Source organism: Erinaceus europaeus, chromosome 14, assembly GCF_950295315.1.
Source record: "Erinaceus europaeus chromosome 14, mEriEur2.1, whole genome shotgun sequence".
NCBI classification, from domain to species: domain Eukaryota; kingdom Metazoa; phylum Chordata; class Mammalia; order Eulipotyphla; family Erinaceidae; genus Erinaceus; species Erinaceus europaeus.
In genome coordinates, this window is record NC_080175.1 from 11,392,248 (window position 1) to 11,412,015 (window position 19,768).

General features: G+C 45.2%; 1 protein-coding gene across 2 annotated transcripts in view; it reads left to right on the top strand.

The window, feature by feature from the left end:
• Positions 1–14,194: 14,194 nt before the first annotated feature.
• GFRA1 (GDNF family receptor alpha 1) overlaps positions 14,195–19,768 on the top strand; it is a 275,166-nt gene continuing 269,592 nt past the window's right edge. Inside the window, exons 1-4 of one of the 2 annotated variants that reach the window (XM_060171220.1) lie at positions 14,195–14,341; positions 14,885–15,186; positions 15,937–16,230; positions 17,465–17,548. In XM_060171220.1, the coding sequence (XP_060027203.1) occupies positions 15,147–15,186; positions 15,937–16,230; positions 17,465–17,548 (418 nt within the window). In that variant the 5' untranslated portion in view covers positions 14,195–14,341; positions 14,885–15,146. Of the gene's footprint in view, positions 14,342–14,475; positions 14,575–14,884; positions 15,187–15,936; positions 16,231–17,464; positions 17,549–19,768 lie in introns of those variants that run through there. The other variant, XM_060171221.1, reaches the window with a different exon arrangement.

Sequence of the window (19,768 nt, forward strand, 5' to 3'; positions counted from 1 at the left end):
TGCCTCTCTTTTTCCCCTCTCTGCCTCCCCTTCCCTGTCAATTTCTTTCTGTCCTATCAGATAAAAAGAAAAAAAAAATGGCTGCCTTGAACTATGGATTTGTTGTATAGTTACTGAGACCCAACAATAACCCTGGCAGCAAAAAACATAGAAATGGAGTGGTAGGGATGGGAAGAAAGTTGGAACTTCTTATTTATTTATTTATTTATTTATTTCCTTTTGTTGCCCTTGTTGTAGTTATTATTGTTGTCGTTGTTGGATAGGATGGAGAGAAGAGGGGAAGACAGAGGGGGGAGAGAAAGACAGACACCTACAGACCTGCTTCACTGCCTGTGAAGCGACTCCCCTGCAGGTGGGGAGCCTGGGGCTCAAACCAGATACTTAAGCTGGTCCTTGAGCTTTGTGCCACCTGCTCTTAACCCTTTGCGCTACTGCCCAACTCCCAGAATGTCTATGTATACAAACTTAGATGGAATATTTGATTGTAAGACTGTGCAGTGTTTCTAGGATACAATGTATACCCTAAATCTCCAAGTGAAGTAGCACGGCATCTGAAAGTTGCCTGATGACAGGGTTGTTCCCCCTAAATGTACCTTACAGGTATTAGTAGTCTACGGGACCCACTTTAGGGAATATTGCCCAGAGTGCTGGCTGACTGTGGCTAAGAGGGCTTCAAGGGAGAACAGGGAGTGAATGGATGTATAAACAAGCTCACCCCAGGTTATAACTAACCAACCACTACATAACCTTCTTGGGCCAGCCCCCTTCACAAAGGAGATTTTAGGACCCTGTGAAAAGCTGAGAAACATTGCTAGCGAGGAGAATATGAGCAACAAAGCAACAAAGTGTTGAATTCATTCATCTCTAAAATCACCTTGAACTAGAACCAGTTTTCTGATTTGCAGGACTCAGGGCAAAATGAAAATTCTGGTATCTCTTGTTCATAAGATTTTACAAATTTCAAAACAGTGACCACACATCATGAAAGTACTCTTCCAATACACAAAGCACTGTGACTCTCACATACTGCTGAAACTACTCCTTCCTCAACAGATCCACCCTTTATAACCTTGTCCTGCCATCTGTCCATTTCCTGGACTGCATTTAGAATATTTTTGTGCGCGAGGTTGTCCAGGCTCAGTGAATGTCTAGGAAGTCACATATTACTCAGTCTATACCTATATTCATAGCTAAGGTGCATTTACAGTGAAAGGAATCAAAATGAGATCAGAAAGGGACAAGGTTCATGGGCCAACGACTAGAGCTCCCAAAAGTTCCAGCCTAAAGGAGTCACGCAAGATGTGTCTGCACCCCCAGCCCCAGCAAAGAAAAACAACATAGATATAGATAGATATTTTTTTCCAGAGAAGCTCATCGGAGACTAGGCTCCCAAGGTTTCTATTAGAACCTGATTTACAGTCTCCACCTCCCTAGCATAAACCAAAATTCTAGACTGGCAAAAGAAATACAAGTCCCCGGCACCAACCCAGTTGCTTTCACAAAGTGAGACATTCTTGATGATGGAAACCCCCTGAAATCCAGGTTCCCTGATGTTTAGGAAGGGGGAGGCCTTTCTAACTGAAGCCTGCTATGTTAACCCTTTTCTATTTTTCTTACTTTCTTTCTTCCTCCCTACCTTTCTTTCTTTCTTTTCTTTTTCTTTTTTTTTTTTTTTTACCTCCAGGGCTTTGTGCCAGCATTAAGAATCCACTGCTTCTAGGAGCCATCTATCCCCCCCCCACATTGTTATTGTTATTATTGTGTTACTGCTGCTGTTGTTGGATAGGACAGAGAGAAATTGAGAGAGGAGAGAAAGACAGAGAAGGGGAGAGAAAGACAGACATCTGCAGACCTCCCCCTGTTCCCCGCAGGTGGGGAGCTGAGGGGCTCAAACCAGGATCCTTGTGCCAGTCCCTGAGCTTCTCACTATGTGTGTTTAACCCAGTGCATTACTGCCCGGCCCCCTTGTTAGCCCTTTTCTGCACAAATCCAGAAGTATGTTTCTAAAATCCATCAAATTTTGCCAATGAGTGTCTATGCAAACAGCAAATAGCAAATTCAGGCACAAGTCAACTTCCCTAACCATTCCTACTGGTGTTGAGTGGAAGCACATTCAAAGTCTTCTGACCAACGATTTTATTTCTGCTTAGAAAAAAATATATTTTTTATTTAACCTGTGTTTTGCTTAATGGTATCACCACACATATCACCTTTAGATTACAACTTTTCAAACAAAATACCCTCAAACACAACTGCCATAAGAATTACCCCGCACTTAATTTCACATTACTCTGAATTTGGGATTACATTTCAGAATCTTGAACCTTGTGATTATGAACAATTTTTTATTATTTTCTTTCAGTGAAGATTCGAGATGTCTCATCATTAAAATGGGAATAATATAACCATTGTCATAGTTAAGCAAGACAAAGCAGATAAAGTGCTGAGTATAAGGCTAGAAACAGTCTTGGAAGCCCAGTGTTCTTCCTATTTTGGGAGAATCCAAAGATTCTGCCCAACAATTTAAGGTGACATAGAGTAGCCCTCTCACCTACATGATCATTTTCTGGTCCCCTTGTAACCTAATATTTTAAAAACAAGTTCAGGTGAAAGGATGATTTATCAAGTTAACTAAATTTTGCTTTATTTAGATTGTGTTTCATCTGTTTTCTTTAAAGCTACCAGGATCATCTCTAGGCCTTGGTTCCTGCATGGCTCTACTGTTCCCAACGGCCATTTTTTCTTTCTTTTCTACTAGATAGAGAATGAGAGAAAGCTCCTGAGCTCTACCCCACTAGGGAAAGATAGAAACAAGCTGGGGGGTATGGATTGACCTGCTAATGCCCATATCCAGCCGATAAGCAATTACAGAATCAGAGCTCTTACCTTCTGCACTGCGAAAACAATTTTGACCCATTCTCCCCGCGGAAGAGAAGTGATAGGAGGAAGAGAATAAGAGGGCTGTGAACTCTGGCTCCATCAAGACCCAGAGAGAGAGAGGAGGAAAAAAGGAAGAGTGTTTAGTTGTAGTAGTAGTGTTCTGAGTGGCTTGGAGGGAAAGAGCGGACTGGACCTGAAAGAAAAACAGGGCAATTGTGTAAAAGTAGACAGATAGTTGGTAGAGATGATAGTTAACCCATGTCTGCAACCTTAGGAAAACTGCGGTGGTTTGCAAAGGGGGGATTGGGGATGCAAAACTCTGGTGGTGGGAACTGTTTGGAATTATATCCCTGTTGACATGTAATTTTTTAAGCCAATATTAAATTGCTAATAAAATACAAAGAGAGAGAATGAGAAGAAGAGAGAGCAGGTGAGACACTAGAACACTCTTCTTCTGATCATTAAGTTTCCCTCCCTCTGCCCAAGGCATTTCCCTCAGGCAAACCTGAGTCCTGTCATATGATGACAAGTGCACTCTCCTGGCCCCAAGATTGTGTTTGCTCCCAATCAAAGTATACGGGATTTCTGCCTTAGTACTTCACAACTGGAAAATTAGCCAATTCACTCATTATTATGTTTATTTTAGACAATCTTCTAGGGAACATAGTAAATAATAAGGTGGGGTTTTCCCTCCATAATGTGAATCTTAGAGAGGCAGTATGACTATCTGGGAAATGACCCTGGACCTAGATCTTACTTCCTGAATAAGAAACTGGGCAGAGTTTGACTAGTCACTAGACATCACTGGGTTTCAGTTTCCTCATCTGTTCAAAGGAGAAAATTCATGATCTCCATTGTAGAGGAGGTATAAGGATCACATAGTGTAACTGAATACATGTGCCAGTGGTTGATAAACTATAAATTGTGGGTATGTGTGTGCACTTAAAGAATAAAGGGAAGTGACTGCATTAAAGAAAACCAGCACGTTTAATAAATGATGGCAATAACCCAGCCCATTACGGGGAGCAGTTACTGTCATAGTCTGCATCGCTGATGGCACAATTAACTTAATTAACACATACCTCTGTGGCGAGTCTGCTGAAATACACTTTCCCTCCTCACATGCCCCTGCCCTGCCAGCAAGACAGTTACAAGTCATGTATCTTCCAAGTAGGGAGGCCAGAATGTTAAATGGCTTTGAGCTAGTATGAAGAAAATGGAACTCCAGTATATCCACATCGTGAGCATTCAAATAACCTAGAGAAATATCAAAAGACTCAGGTCTTATAGAAGAGTGCAAAGACCAATGCATCCTATGGTGGTATTTCTGAGTGGAGTGGATATGACTCCCCATAAAGAAAGTCAACCTCATCACATCTAGAGTAACTTCCTATAAATACAGCATCCTGTTCTGCACAAGGTTCTACCAAAGGAAGTCGTGGCCTTTGGTCTGCCGTGAGGGTGATGAGTGTTTTTGACAAATGAGAAGGCATCTGTGTCTAAACCAAAAGCAAGTTTGTAGATGGGTCACTTTGTCATGAAACTCTGTTGATAGGATTAGTTGATCACTACTTCCGGTTGTCAAGGAGTGAGGGAGACTTGGGATACAGGACAGGGGAACTTGTATTTTTGGAGGATTTTCATTCCATTTCAGTTCTTTAGAGTGGGTGAAAAAAAATCTCTTTAGAATATTCCTCACACTATTACCCTCCTTTCTTCCTTCTCTCATTTCCATGGATTCACTTGCATTTCAATACGTCGACCTATCTCATCTGACTCTTGAGAACCTTGTTGTTATTTCCACTCATGCTGATGATGCATTGTGCACTAACTTACTGTATTATTTGATTATTTCAGATCTGCAGTTGCCAATGAGTTTGCACTTTCCTTCATAATTAATGCCCTTCTCTATTTCCCATAGCAAGTCAATAGAGTCATGTAAATCACTGTTGAACATTTTATTTTTCCTTTCTTTCTCTTCTTTCACCATAAATTATGTGCTCTAGTCGCACACACGATCAGAGCATGTATTGGTGACCCTACATAATGCTAACTAAAACAGTTTATCCTTTACTTAATAACATAGAGGTGTACAAGGTCCAGAGGAGACAAATAGCTGTGCTCTTGGAGATCATCCTTGAACTTAGATCCCATCTTTCTTGTTGCTATGTCATTTATTTTCACTCTTATTTTTATTGCCATCAGGGTTATTGTTCAGGCTTGGTGCCTGAATCCAACATTCCAATGGCCATTTTCTTCTTCTTTTTTATATTATGTTTTAATAAGATAGAAATTGAGAGGGGACAAGAAAACAGAGAGGTAGAGGGAAAGAAAAAGATATGCAGCACTTAGACATTACTCATGAAGCTTCACCCTTGTAGGTGGGGACTGGGAACTTGAACCTGAGTCTTTCCTCATGGTAACGCGTGTGCTCAACAAGGTGTGCCACTGACTGGTCCCATTCTGCTGTTTCTAGTTGTTATTATCACCTGCCTGGTTGAACATAGCACAATAAGCAACAGTGTGGAAGGCAGTGGAACTATGTAGAGTGAGTGTGATCCTCTTTTGTTACATTTTAGTCTTCAGGCTGTGGATATGTGACTATTACTGACTAGTATGGAGGTTAAGAACAGCAGTCTTTCTTCTTCTGGGTGACCAGCTATCCAAATAAAAATCAGTGTTATTTATATAATACAGTGAATTTCAAAGTTTGTAACTATGATACACATTAATAAATGCATCCTATGTGACAATCCAATAAGGTAGTAGGCATACTTATGGTGATTTTAGATAATGCATTTGTCTACTTTATAAAATAAAGGTTGATTGTGACTAATGAATGAAGAATGGCTTTCAGTTTGGAAGGCAATTATGTAGAAGAATAACTGAAAAATATTAGGGAATATTTAGTGGTCTTCCCCATTGGGAAGGAAGCACTCAAGTCTGATCTTAGGCAAGACAATTTACCTGCATTTTTATGGTGTACATCATAGAGCTAGTCACCAGATAGAGACAAGAAAATCAATCATTCAATCAAGGCAATCAGTTCATGGATCAATCAAGCAATCAATGACATCTTAGAGAGTACAGGTGGAAACTCTACTGACACATGAGATACTGAAGGCTAGAGAAGCCTTTTCATCAAGAGATTCTCTAGGGATGGGAAGAGAAGAAATCCTTTTTGTCTCTTAACATGGGTTGTGTATGGATAAAATATACACACAAATACCTCTCACATTGATACTCTGTATTGTAAGATTAACAGATAATTCAGATCAAAAACAAATAGATCTCATTTTAATTCTTTGTCATGACCTCTAATTTATGAACTGTATCAAGGACAGCCTCATATATTTGTTGTGATAGCCTATCACTTAAATTTTCCTAATTTACTTTTTGCTAGAGTAATCTCTATAAGAGATTTGTCATTCCTTCTATATATTCTTCAGATTTGAGGAAAGCCTCATATTGTGTGATGTTTTCTCCTTGACAGTTTCAACTGACTTTTGTCAGATTTTTGACAGGGCAAAATAAAACCGACAACTCTAAGAACATTTTGTTTTCATAGGAACAGTTTGTGATGAGTTTGACATGATTTTTAAATGATGTCACAGAAGATGCTTTAAAACTGACCCCAAATCCCTTTTGCAACAAGCACGATTGGCTTAATTATGTCTGGTGGGAGCACCATTAACTTCAAGCTAATTGTGTTAGAGAGCGCATGCGCATGCGTATACTAAAGTGCTACCAGAGGCTTTGGTTTTGGTAAACAGTTCATTTCCATGGCATCCATTGAAAGATAGCTGGGAAAGTGGCATGACAGGGACAAGCTGCACACAGAGCCTTGCATTGTTGCTGCCAGGCCTTTGGGCCTCTCACTCCTAAAGCTTTGGAATACATTGACTTAATCCTCTGCTCAGTCACTGCAGGAAGAAGCCCCTGACCCAGCACTTCAGACCTAGTGAACATCAGTGGATATCTGAACTTTTCCCTGTCTTTTTTTTTTAATTTAATTTATTTATTTTCCCTTTTGTTTCCCTTGTTTTTTTATTATTGTTTTTGTTGTCTTCATTGTTAGGACAGAGAGAAATGGAGAGGAGGGGAAGAAGACATAGAGTGGGAGAGAAAGGTAGACACCTGCAGACCTGCTTCACTGCCTGTGAAGTGACTCCCCTGCAGGTGGGGAGCCGGGGGCTGGAACTGGGATCCTTAGGCCAGTCCCTGCAGCTTCTCACCACGTGCGCTTAACCCGCTGTGTTACTGCCGGACTCCCTTTCCCTGTCTTAAAAGCTGCTAAAAGTCATCTGAAGAAATGAATCAATGTTTTCGGTCTTGTTTTCATTCCATGTCCCAAAGCTCATGTGGATTGGCATCTGTGTTTGCTTCCTCCAGAGAGAGAGAGAGAGAGAGAGAGAGAGAGAGAGAGAGCTAGAGAAGCTAATTATTGGACAAAAGCTGGGGATTAAGCTTCCCTCTTGCCCTGAATGAAGAAACAGTCCCTCAGGAATGGGCTTTAGGACTGGTTAGGAAGAGTAGTGGAGAGAAGAGATGCTTTCTTGGTGCAGCCCTTCCACATCTTTCCTGGATAACACTGGAATGTACAGTGTTTTTTAATCCAGCACCTTAGCAATCTCTGGAAAAGCCTTGCAAGTCCCCTGAAAATGGGCTCTTTTCTGCCATATGTCCAAGCAATAAGATGTGAAAGGCACTTTATTTCCTTGGGAACACACACCTTGAATGCATTTTGTGGCATAAGGCCAATGTATAAATGACTTCCAAGCTCCCAAAGTGCAATATTCCTCCATAGATGCATTAAGATCCACGCATGGGCTTATGAGTACTAAGACATGAACATTACTTGCAAACTAAAGAGGTAGAGAGGTTTCCCAAGATAGGTTTCTTGGGGTCACCACCTTGACAGCCAATAAAAAGTTTCCATGTGCAAATAATGTTCTAAAGACACATCTTAATATAGTCAGTCTGGAAACAGGCTCTGAAAACTCAGAAGAGCTCCATCTTCCTATATCACCAAAGGGCAAATGTTGAAGAGCAGCATTAGAATGGGAGGTTTGTATCGGTAGTTGGACCCCCATGCCACTTTCCTGGGTTCAGGTGCTTACACTCTTCTCATTTTCCTAGAAGATTACATGAGGATGCATGTGTTGGAAGAATAATTAAAAAAAATATATTTCTGGATCAACTGGGCTTTTGGATTTTTGCCTTTGAACATGTGGGTTCTAAGGAACTTACATGTAACCTGGCCCTTCAAACATCTCCTAGGAAGGCACATTTCTAGATGATTAGAGTATTTCAGGTGGGAATGTTATTATGCCTCTGGCTTTATGCCTTAAAATATGACCTAAGGCAAGCTATCATTTCCCAGAAATAAAATATGCCATATGTTACTATTAAAGTGAGCCAGAGGGGAAAAAAAGCATTCTATTACAATAATGGGTTTTGTTTAAAAAAATGTAAATGTCAAATCCCCAAAGGAATAATACAAAGTTGATACTATTATTGGAACAGCAATACCAGTAATTGCATGAGGTACTTATATTTAGTATTGTTCACATAGTAAAGGGGTTTTATGTAAACCTTTCAGTGGAATTATAGTGTCAGAGGAAAATGAGAAGTAGCACCACTCATTCTTCAAACAGTCTATATACATTTATTGGGGGGTGGGACATTGTGTTAGTTGTCAGTCTAAATACTGGAGCTACAAAACAATTAAATAGGACTTCTTCTTGCCTTCAAGGAACTCACAATACAGTTGAAGAACTCAACTAGCTCCAGTGCAACGGCACAATAGTTATCATAAAGATTCCAATGGTGGGGGGCAGGTGGTGGTGCACCTGGTTGAGTGCACATGTTACAGTGTGCAAAGACCCAGGTTTGAGTCCCTAGTCCACACCTGCAGGAGGAAAGCTTCATGAGTGATGAAGCAGTGCTGCATTTGTCTCTCTGTCTCCCTCTCTATCACCCCCTTCCCTCTCAATTTCTGGCTGTATCTATCCAATAAATAAATAAAGATTAAAAAAAAAAGGTCCCAATGGGGTCATAAAAACACACTACAGAGAACAGTTTATTCAGGCAAAAGAATCTCTGCTCTGCTTGGTGGCCTATTATAGCTGAGCTGGATCTTAAAATATCAGGATGAAGTGCATATTAGATGGATTGTACAATGTAGGGGGAAAACCTGTATCAATAGCCAAAAGAAGAAGAAAAAAGCATGGCACATTTAGGGAAATGGTGAGTGTTTTTGTGTGGCTACAGAGGTGAGCTGTCAAGCTGTCTAATATTAAATACTTTGATGGGCTAGTTTGAGTTAAAGAAAGTTGAGTAATGTTTGAACAGCATTATTTCATAAAATGAACATATTTCATATTCCAGTCTATAGGGCTGAGGATATGAAAGTAGGAGACAAAATATCGCATGGAATAAGACTGTCATTCTCATGATGACTCATCTATGAACTTATGAAAATACACTTAGATCAAGAAATGCTAGGAAATTGCTCACTTCACATGCTCCTGGGTGGAATGAACCTAATTTTGTAGCACTAAAACCAATTTATTAACAAGAGAACATGTCACAGTAGGTGGCATGAACTTTTATAATTACTAATAATATTGGATATTTCCATGCCATCTTTTACCCTGAAATCAGTCTTGTACATATGGGAACAGATAAACTCCAAGGAAACAGAGATAATACTAGCATAGTAAGTCACACTGCATTTCTTCCTTCTTCCAGGGGCTTTCCAGCTGTGTGGTTCCCTCATTTTTAGAAGGTAGTGGATATAATAGTAAAGCTGTGAGTTTTTATTTTATTTTATTTTTTTGGCCTCTAGGCTTATCGCTGGGACTCAGTGCCTGCACTATGAAGCCACTGCTCCTGGAGACCATTTTTCCCCTTTTATGGTCCTTGTTGTTTATCGTTGCTATTGTTATTATTGTTATTGCTGTTGTTGTTGTTGGATAGGACAGAGAGAAATTGGGAGAGGAGGGGAAGACAGAGAGATGGAGAGAAGGATAGACACCTGCAGACCTGGTTCATTGCTTGTGAAGCAACTTTCCCCTGCAGGTGGGGAGCCAGGAGTCAAACCTGTATCCTTAAGCTGGTCCTTACACTTGCACGCTTAACTTGTGCGATGCTTGCTGCCTGACCCTTGTTTTTATTTATTTATTTATTTACTACTTTCTAATACAAGAACTCACAAAGTGGAGTAAGGGGCACACTTATTTTATTACATTACATTTTATTAGTGACTTAACATTGATTTACAAAATTATAAGATAACAGGACTGGGAGTCTGGCGGTACCACAGCGGGTTAAGCGCATGTGGTCCAAAGTGCAAGGACCGGCACAAGCATCTGGGTTCAAGCCCCTGCTCCCCATCTGTAAGGAGGCCGATTCATTCTCTCCCCCTCTCTGTCTTACTCTCCTCGCTCCATTTCTCTCTGTCCTATCTAACAACAATGACATCAATAACTACAACAACAAGGACAACAAAAGGGAAAATAAATAAATATTAAAAAATTTAAAAAAGAATCATTAAACAAATAATCACAGGACTATAATTCTGCATCGTTCTCACCACCAGAGTTCTGTATCCCCATTCCCTCCATTGGTAGCTACAGTAGTTCTCCCAAGGTTCCCAATATGAGTTGACTCTGACTTCTATAACTATGTCTTTATTTATATATATTTGCCTTTTTCCCCCCCCATGGTCCTGCCTTTTCTTCCGTTTTAAATCACATCCACATTTATGACTACTCCTGAGTATCTCTCCTCTTTTCCTCTGCTCTCTCTGGGTCTTAGTGGAGTTAAAGTTCAGAGCCCTCTGGGGACACAATTTATATTACATAGCTTTCCTGGGAAGTTCAGTTTTGAGGTACAGCCACTGTCCTCTTTCCTTGGCTTCCTTGCCTATCGAATGGTGAACTAGCAGTAGACTGCATTGCCATGGAATTTTCAACTTCCTCAAGAAATTAACAGGACAATGTCATTATTGTCATCAAAAACATCATCACAACTACTATTACTTACACTCAAAATATTTATTTATTTATTCATTTATTTGCCACCAGTGTTGTCTTTGGGGCTCAGTGCTTACATGTCTCCACTATTTCCATTGGTCACTTTTTTTAAACAGAGTGAGAGACAGAGAGATAGAGAGGAAGAGGGGAAGAGAAAGACCAAGAAGAGAGACTCTTGCATCACTGCCTTACTGCTGGTGAAGCTACCCCCTGCAGGTGGAGACATGGGGTTGAGCCTGGGTCCTTGTGCATGGTGACACCTGTGCTTTGATAGAGCCACGGATAGGCTCCTCACTGGTACTAAATTACTGCATGAACAGATTCAAAACACTCTTTAAAAAAATATTTAGTTGATTTATTAGATAGAGACAGAAAATTAAGAAGGGAGGAAAAGATAAGGAGAAAGAGAACAGCACTGTTTCACCACTTGTGAAGCTTTCTTTTTGCAGGGTTGGAACCTGGGGCTTGAACTTGGGTCATAGTTCTTTGTAATCTGGGTCCTAGTGCTTTGTGCCCAATCAGGTGTGCCCCTTCTCCCCCCACCCTCACCCCCCAAAAAAACATTCTTAAAGCTGTAAAGATTTTAGGAGTGCAATGGTCTACTTTTTGGGAGAACTTTTATTCTGCCCTTTCTTAACTCTGCTAAAAATTGACTTTTAAAAACGATGCCTGGGGTGGGGTAGAAAGCTTAATGGCTATGCAAAGAGACTCTCATGCCTGAGGCTCCAAAGTCCCAGATTCAATCCCCCACACCACCATAAGCCAGAGCTGAGCAGTGCTCTGGTAAGAAAAAAAAAAAAAAAAAAGATGCCTGTGGGTGGTTGGGGAGACAGCATAAATGTTAGCAAATGATTTTTATGCCTTAGACTCTGAGGTCCCAGGTTCAAACCCCAGAACCATCATAAACCAGAGCTGAGCAGTGCTCTGTTGTATCTCTCTCTCTCTTTCTTTGCATCTCTCTCAATTAAAAATAAATAAATAAACATTTTAACAAGTCACTGGGTTCTTAGGGTGACGTAGAATCATAGAATCATTTCCATACAATGAGCACTGATGGGATGTGGATGGTAGTTGCTGAAACCTTACTGTCACCCAACCATCCTGTGTCCTCAGTAGCTAGAGGCACAAGTCCACTCACTGAAAATTTAAATCCCAAGTATTGAGTGTATTTAAAGGGATATCTTTGTCTCCATTTATAGCATGGACTGATGGAATAAGGTTTTGTGTGTGGAGGTACCCCAGCAGTCGTCAGTTGCAATGATAATTCACAGGTTCCTCCTTTGCTCACTTGGATTACTTCCCCAGGATCTTTCGGACTTGAGTAATGAACACATGAAAAAAAGCTTCTCTATGGTGGAAAAAAAAACACTGGAAGATTTAATTACATTTCCGATTAGTCCACTCTGTAACAGGCTGTTACCATTGCTAGAGAGAACTTAAGTAGCCCTTAGTTTGAACCATCTGTCGCTAAAAAGTGACATATGTTTGCTTTGTTTATTCCACAACTAAATGTAAACTGATACAATGAACAAGAAATCAGTGTCTGGTAGATCTTACTCCCTCTCCTTCTGCACATTTACAGGTAGGAGACCCTAAGGGAGGGGGCAAGTCAATCTCTTGTCTGCCTCCAGGAACACTTGTGCCAGAATGTGAAGGGGGCTTGGGGGCACTCTGGAAGAACAGACACCCTCCAACAATAAGAAGCGCAGCAGCTGCGGGGCGCGCCAGCAACTTATGTGGAGTTGAATGAAAAGAGACCCACCCCATCAACTTTCCTCCTCCCCTTCTTCTCTAGGCCCAAACACCAGGCTGCAGACTTCAACCCCAACCCATGGCCTTTTCAATTAACCCCCATTTGGTCACTAGAGTTTTTTCTCTCTCCTGGGCGACCCATTGTCTTCTGTGATGGATGTGTAGATGTGACAGCTGGCCTCACCCAGACTTGATCCAAACTTGGTTGCCCTGAGAGATAAACTTGGGTGTCAGCAAAGATCCTCCAACCATCAGCAATTGGCAAAAATGAAGGAGATTGCCCAGGCCTCTCTCTGGACCCAACATTCGGTTCCAGACTTCAGTGCCTGAGGTACCCCTGGCATGTAGAGGGGTGCTGAGCGGGTCATCTACATTATGGAGAATTAGTGGTCCCAACGATTCCAGTGGAAGATGGTGTTGGGTTTTTCAAGGTATGATTATTGGAAAATTGACTCTGGGGACAGCCAAGATGGAGGTCAGCTGATACATCAAACCGGGTTTGTTGCGGTTTAAGTGCAGTGGACCAGCTTTTGTCTCTTGTCCAAGCGGGAGGAGACTGGGAGAAGCGTCCTCTGTCTCTGGCTCTGGGTCCCAGGGTGTCTCTAATGTTCCAAATTTTGAGTCACAACCGCGGGTGACATGGGGGAAAAACTTTGTGTTCCGTAGAAGGAATAGGCTGGTGTGACTGCAGAAGGACAGAAGAAAGAGCCCCTTGTGCATTGTACCCTTTTGTGCTTCTAAGTGTGTATGTCTCTGTGTGTGTGTGTGTGTCAGAGAGAGGAGGGAGGGGAGGGGAGGGGAGGGGGAAGAGGGAGGGGGTGGAGGCCTCTGGGTGCTGGGGGCGGGGTGCACAGCGCTGCGCGTCCTATGCGCTCCTGCAGAGTCCGGCTCCGAGCCCCACAGCCCCGAGCGTGTTCCTCTGCGGCGTTCATGCGGGAGAGAATAAAGGGGACTGGCATTGCCGGGCGAGAGCTGGTGTGTGTGGTGGTGGTGGTGGGGGGGGGGGCTCAGGAGCTGGCCGAGGATCCTCTGGCCAACAAATCTGGCCTCTGGAACCCGCGATCCTCCGCACAGCTTGTTGCAGCCACTAATATCCCTCTCCACCGGGCATCTGAGCCAGGCGTTCTGCTCGCAAATCATCCCGGCCCCACTCGGTCCTTCTAGTTCTCCGAGGTTAAGGCATCTTTCTTCCAAGAGCAGAGACGCCACCCCGAAAAGAAAAAAAGGGGGGCGCGGGCGTAAAGAACCCCCCAAACAAACAAACAAACACACACACACAAAGAGAAAACTAGCTTCACGCTGCAGTTTGCCACAATCGCCGGAGTCCAGGTTGGTTGGCAGGAGAGAGTTTTCTCATTCCTCGGGGCGGTCTGGGGACCCCTTGTGGCTTCTCCCATTCCCCTCTAGCAGGCGCTGCTCCCCTTCGGGGCCCGGGGGCGCGCGCGAGGAGAGGGGCTGCACCTGCCAGGGCGCGAGGGCCGCCGACCGGTCTGCGCGCTCGCCCGAGGCGGTGTCGCGGCGGCGCCCGGCTCCCGGACGCTGGGCGGGCGTGTGCGTGGCGCGGGCGCGGGCGCAGGGAGGGCGCGGAGGCAGCGCGGCGGGCAGGGGCGCCCAGCCCGGGTACCGTGCACAGTGGGGACACCACCAGCTCCCCACCGCCGGGCTGAGAGGTGACGAGAGACTGGAGCAGGAGGAGGCGGAGACAGGGAGCAGCGATTGGTGGTTGAGGAGGGGGGAGAGGGGGAGGGCGGGAGCTGGAGCTAGGAGGGGGCGGGGGACGGCGAACTTCTCAGGGGCTGGGGTGGGGGGGGCGGCTATTCCGCGCCCGGGCTGGCGTGGGTCCTGCTGCCGCCGAGTGCTCGGACTCCAGGCTGCCAAAGGCTCCGTTCGCAGTGCTCGCAAAGTAATGCTATTTCTTTACTGGCTTGCCTTCAGCCTCTTGGGGTGAACCCGCTAGGCACCCCTTGCACCCCCTCCTGGGACTTTGGGAGCCTGCCTCTGCCTTCTCAGCTTCCATCCTGCCTGTGCTCGCGGCTCCTAGGAAGACTCTCACATGCACCCCCCGCGCCCCCTCCCTACACCCCGACCTGTGCAGGGGTGGGCCCTCGCTGGGGCGCTGTGAGGTCCCCCAAGGCGGGAGCAGGGGAGGGGAGAGGGGCGGAGGAAGCTCCGGCGCTCTGCGTTCTTATTTCCAAGCGCGCTCTCCCTTCCAGGTGGGGTCGGACCTGGACCCCTAAAAGCGAACCGCCTCCCGCCCTCTGGTCCTGCCTGTGGGGAGCCAAGTCGCCGACGGCGGCGGAAGCTGGGAGTTTCCTCTCCCGCTGGATGGAGCTGAACTTTGGGCGGCCACAGCGGCGCGGCTGTGCGAGGCTGGCAGCGCGCTGAGCTCCCTCGGCGAGACCCGGCAGCGGCTTTGGAATTTTTTTGTGTGTGGGGGGGCTTGGGGGGGCCCGGGACCCACTGAGCGCCAGCAAGATGATCATGGCCACCCTGTACTTGGTGCTGCCGCTTCTGGGTAAGTCGAGGCCGCTTCTGGCTTTCTTAGTCCCTGAATCCGAGGGGCACCCACGGCACCCCACCCCTCCGGCCCCCCAGCTTCTGTGAATGTGGGAGCGCGAAGTTTCGTTTTTGGGGAAGGGCATCTGGAATCCGAACACCCAGGGCTTGGGATGCAGGGGGGCGCAGTGGCGGCGCGGCACTTGGCGCGCCCCGATTCCTGATTTCTCTGTCCCCCATTTTTCTCCTCTTCCTGTGGTTTGTAATAATCTAACCTGGCGGGGAAATGAGGGGTCCGAGGTCCGCAGCCCCAGAACGGGCGCTCCTTAAGAGTCCCGGGGTGCTGGCGGCGGCGCGGCGGGCAGGTGGGGTGCGGGGGAACATTGCACCGGCCGGGCGAGGAAACTTCGAAGGGAAAACTCCCCCCCCCCTCCCAGTAGCGTCTCGATGCTCCCCAGCTCCTCATCGCAGCCGGGCTCCCCTCTTTCCAAAGCCCGAGACTGCAGCCCTGAAGGCTGAGCGGTGGCTCCAGCGGCTTCAGGGTGCTGGATCTGGAGTGCTGGAGCCGGCGAGCAAGAGGGGGCGAACCGCTCACAGCCCGCACCGCCTCTCGGGCGGATGCTGGGGTGGGGAAACTGGTGGGGAAGACTGAGTTGGGAAGACGGGCTCTCTGGAGTGGGGGGGGGGGGTGCGGACCCATTCTCTGAACGCGGGGTGAAGGGTCCTGCACAGCCCCGGTGCACTCACGCTCCCGACTCTCCGCCCGCAGACGGACTCCTGGCCGCGGAGGTGAGCGGTGGAGACCGCCTGGACTGCGTGAAAGCCAGTGACCAGTGCCTGAAGGAGCAGAGCTGCAGCACCAAGTACCGCACACTGAGGCAGTGCGTGGCGGGCAAGGAGACCAACTTCAGCCTGACATCGGGCCTGGAAGCCAAGGACGAGTGCCGCAGCGCCATGGAGGCCCTCAAGCAGAAGTCTCTCTACAACTGCCGCTGCAAACGGGGCATGAAGAAGGAGAAGAACTGTCTGCGCATCTACTGGAGCATGTACCAGAGCCTGCAGGGTATGTGCCCCCGCTGCTAGCTCTTCCCCCCTTCCCCCACGTAGCCCCACAAGGCTTAGGCGGCCCCTTGGCCAGGCCTGGCTGACCTCATCCTCCACTCACTTCTCCCCAGCTGCAGAATGAGGACCTTTCATTGGCCCCCAGGGACAGTGGCAGCTGGTGTTTGCTGTCTTGAGCAAGCATTGTTGGGACCTGGTCTTTGGAAAATGCATGAGGGGCTGAGGGTACACTGCCCCCAGGACCCCCGCTGACCACTCAGAAACTTGTCAGAACTTTAGAGTGGGACTCCTTTCAAAAACACAGTGAGGAACTCCACACCTCTCTCTCTTTCTCTTTTCCTGAGGAGAGCTGGTCTGAGGTACGGTCTTGTTTCACAGAATCATAATACAGTAAGTAGATTTCCGCCTGCTTTTGCCTCACCCTCCTTGTCTTCTGGTCTATCTCCTCTGACATAAAATGAAGAAGTAAGCATAAAAGATCCAGCTGAATCCATTCTGTCTTTACCCCTGCCCCTCCCCTGCTCCTATTTGTCATTTTAGATTAGCTGAGTCTTGAACCCACTGCTGTAGTTCAACCTTGGTTAATACAGGAGTGGCTTAAGAAGAGAAGCCCACACTCCCAGTGACCATACATCCCACTGAGAGTTTTGGTCTTTGTGTGCCAGAGGTGACCTGTGTTTGTATTTGTAAATTTCCAGTTTCCACCAAGACTCCCCTGTAAACTTAGTAATATATACACATTTGACCTCTTGGCTGCCATTTCTTCCAGAACCTATAAGGAAACCTGTTTCAGAGATTGACTGCTTAAAAGTCAGGGTGCCTGTTTTTTTTAAGTTTTTTTTAAGGTGACTGTGTGCCCTGTCTGGGGAGCAAAGAAATGGGGGCCTTTTGGGGGTCTGTGTTCTTCCATTGGCTCTTGGAGGCAGGCTTGGCTTGTGACGTCACTGTTCCATCCTCTCTGATTTCATTCCTTTGCAAAGAGTGGGAGACTTTTTTGGCAAGATCAGGCTGGGTTGCTCTCCAATATTTTCATGGCTCTCTAGGGGAGAGCAAGGACAACAGAGGCAGGAATGAAAAGAAATAACCAACCCTAATAGATTGTTTGAGGTCTCTGAAAGTTTCAGCATCTTTTTATTGTTGCACAACCATAATATTAGCCTTCAAATGCAGCAACAAAAACTGCCTGAAATATGTCTGTTTTACAGATCTGAGCTCAGTTTTTCTGTTGTCTTTAGGAAATGATCTGCTCGAAGATTCCCCATATGAACCAGTAAACAGCAGATTGTCTGACATATTCCGGGTGGTCCCATTCATACCAGGTAAGCAGATTTAGACTTTCATTCTGATGCCTTTGCCTGCTTGAAATCTGTTGGCTTGCATTCTTGTTGGCTCTGGAATGGGGTATGAATAGATAGCTGAATGGCACAGTGTTTCTGGGAAATTAGAAATGGGATGATGATAATGAAGAGGCAGCCTGCCTGGAGATGATTGTATGACTTGAAAGTAATTCTAAATGAAGTAATGTTGTGTGGTGGTTTGGAAGAGGTTGGGGGGAAGTGGTGGGGTTGGAATTTTTTTTTCTCATGTTGAACTGTGATTGGCCAGTGCTTTGCAGAAGGAGTGCTGCTTCTGTCTGTAGGTGGCAATCCTCTCCCCTTCTTGCTCCATACCTCCACACAGTGCCTCTCTGGAAATGGGATCCCTTCAAAAGATGCCTCTTACTTTGCAAGATGTCTGGAGATAATCTTAGATTGCAGGGGAATTTTCAGCAGACTCACTTGTCTGCCTTTGATTTAAAAGATTAAACCCCACCATTTGTTAACACTTCTTTCTGTTTCTCATTCTCTCCTCCCCAACCAGTGTGTGTATAGATATAAGAGAAGGTATTCTTGCCCTACCCTAGTGGCCCCCTCTTATCCTATGGTTTTGTCAGTCTTTCTTTTTTATAAATAAATTAAAATAAATAATAAAAAAAGAAGTAGTCTCAACTTACCTCGTGGTTTATTTTGCCTCTCTGCGGTTGGTTCTACACTTGGTTTGGAAGTAACCTTTGTTTGAGAAAGAAGTTTCTCATAACATCTGTGTTCAGACCGCCTCATAAATAATGAGCAAGGCAGTAATTTCTCCTAATGACATACAGATTCCAGACTGATCTTGTCTTTGTTTACAGTTAAGACACTTTCTCAAGTACACATCACAAATGATAGGTCTATCAGTGGTTAAGTGTGGTGGTTAATGCTGAATTTGATTTGATGAGATGATGGTTTGTTACAGGCTAGACTGTTGTGGAGGTTTAAATATCATCTGTGTCTTCCTACAGAAAGCTGTGGGACTCAGTGAGTGCGTAAATACTGATACTACATGTGTGGTCTGTTATACAATCCTTAATTCAGTTCTGAGCACCTACTGTGTTATTGCCAATGGGATGTTGGCGGTGAGCCAAATTGATGTCTTCCTTGCCCTCATGAATCTCGCAGGTGGCCAGCATTTGGCATTTATGGAGCCCTTTATAATAAACCAGGCACTGTGTTATGAGATTTACATCAGCTTATGCAATCATCATCAAGTGCTTCTTAGATAATATTTCCATTTACAGAGATGCAGTGATTGAAGCAGTGTGGAGTCAGGAGACCAGCCTAAGAACCACACAACTCTTAATTGGCAGAGCTGGAATTTAAACCCAGCTTGGTCTGAGTTAAAAACTTTGTCAACTCTGTCCCTTGCTACTGAGAATGTGGCTCTCAGACCATCAACAGCAGTGGCCTGGAGTTGGTTAGAAGTGTGGAATCTCAGACACCTTCCCAGATCAACTGGATGAGAATTTGTATTTTAAGTAGGTCTGTGGGGTTGGGAGCATCACGTATACCTGATGCTTGAGAAACACTCTTGTGTGTTGGTGTGACTTTTGCTTCAGAGGAAAAGTGTGCCTGTGTTTCAGAGTAACATGGAAGCTTTACAAGCTTGATATCAGATGCGTTTGTGAATTATCCTGAATATTCCTAATAATTTCCACTCTAGATTCCTATTAGTGCCCTGCTCCCTTGATCCAACCCAGACAGTGACTCTGGGTTGGATCAAGGGAGAGCATGGAGAGCATGCGCGGGAATGTGTGCTCCTTTAGCTCCTCCTGGGAGCAAGTCTATAGAATCAGATAAGTGTGTGGACATGTGGTATCAGAAGCCAGGCTGCCTGGTAGGAGAATCAAGATGTGATGTGATTTTGCTGCTAGAGCTCTAGCTAGCTCCCAGTACTGCCTCTCAGCTATGCAACCTTATAGCAAGGTCATAGGCCCATGTTTGTGCTCTGCCTGCCATCTGTACAATAGCACAAAGGCTGAATGAGTGAAATGGTTATGAATCTCTTAACAGCTAAGAAATGCATCATCACATGGTGTCATTGTTCAAAGGAAAAAAAAATCAAAAATCAATCTAAGCTTTCCAGTGTTTTTGAGGGGTCAGGGTTTACTGCCTACCTTATGGAACCTTCAGTCTTCAGTCTTATACTGATGTGTTGGGGTCCTTGCACATGATAACTTGTGC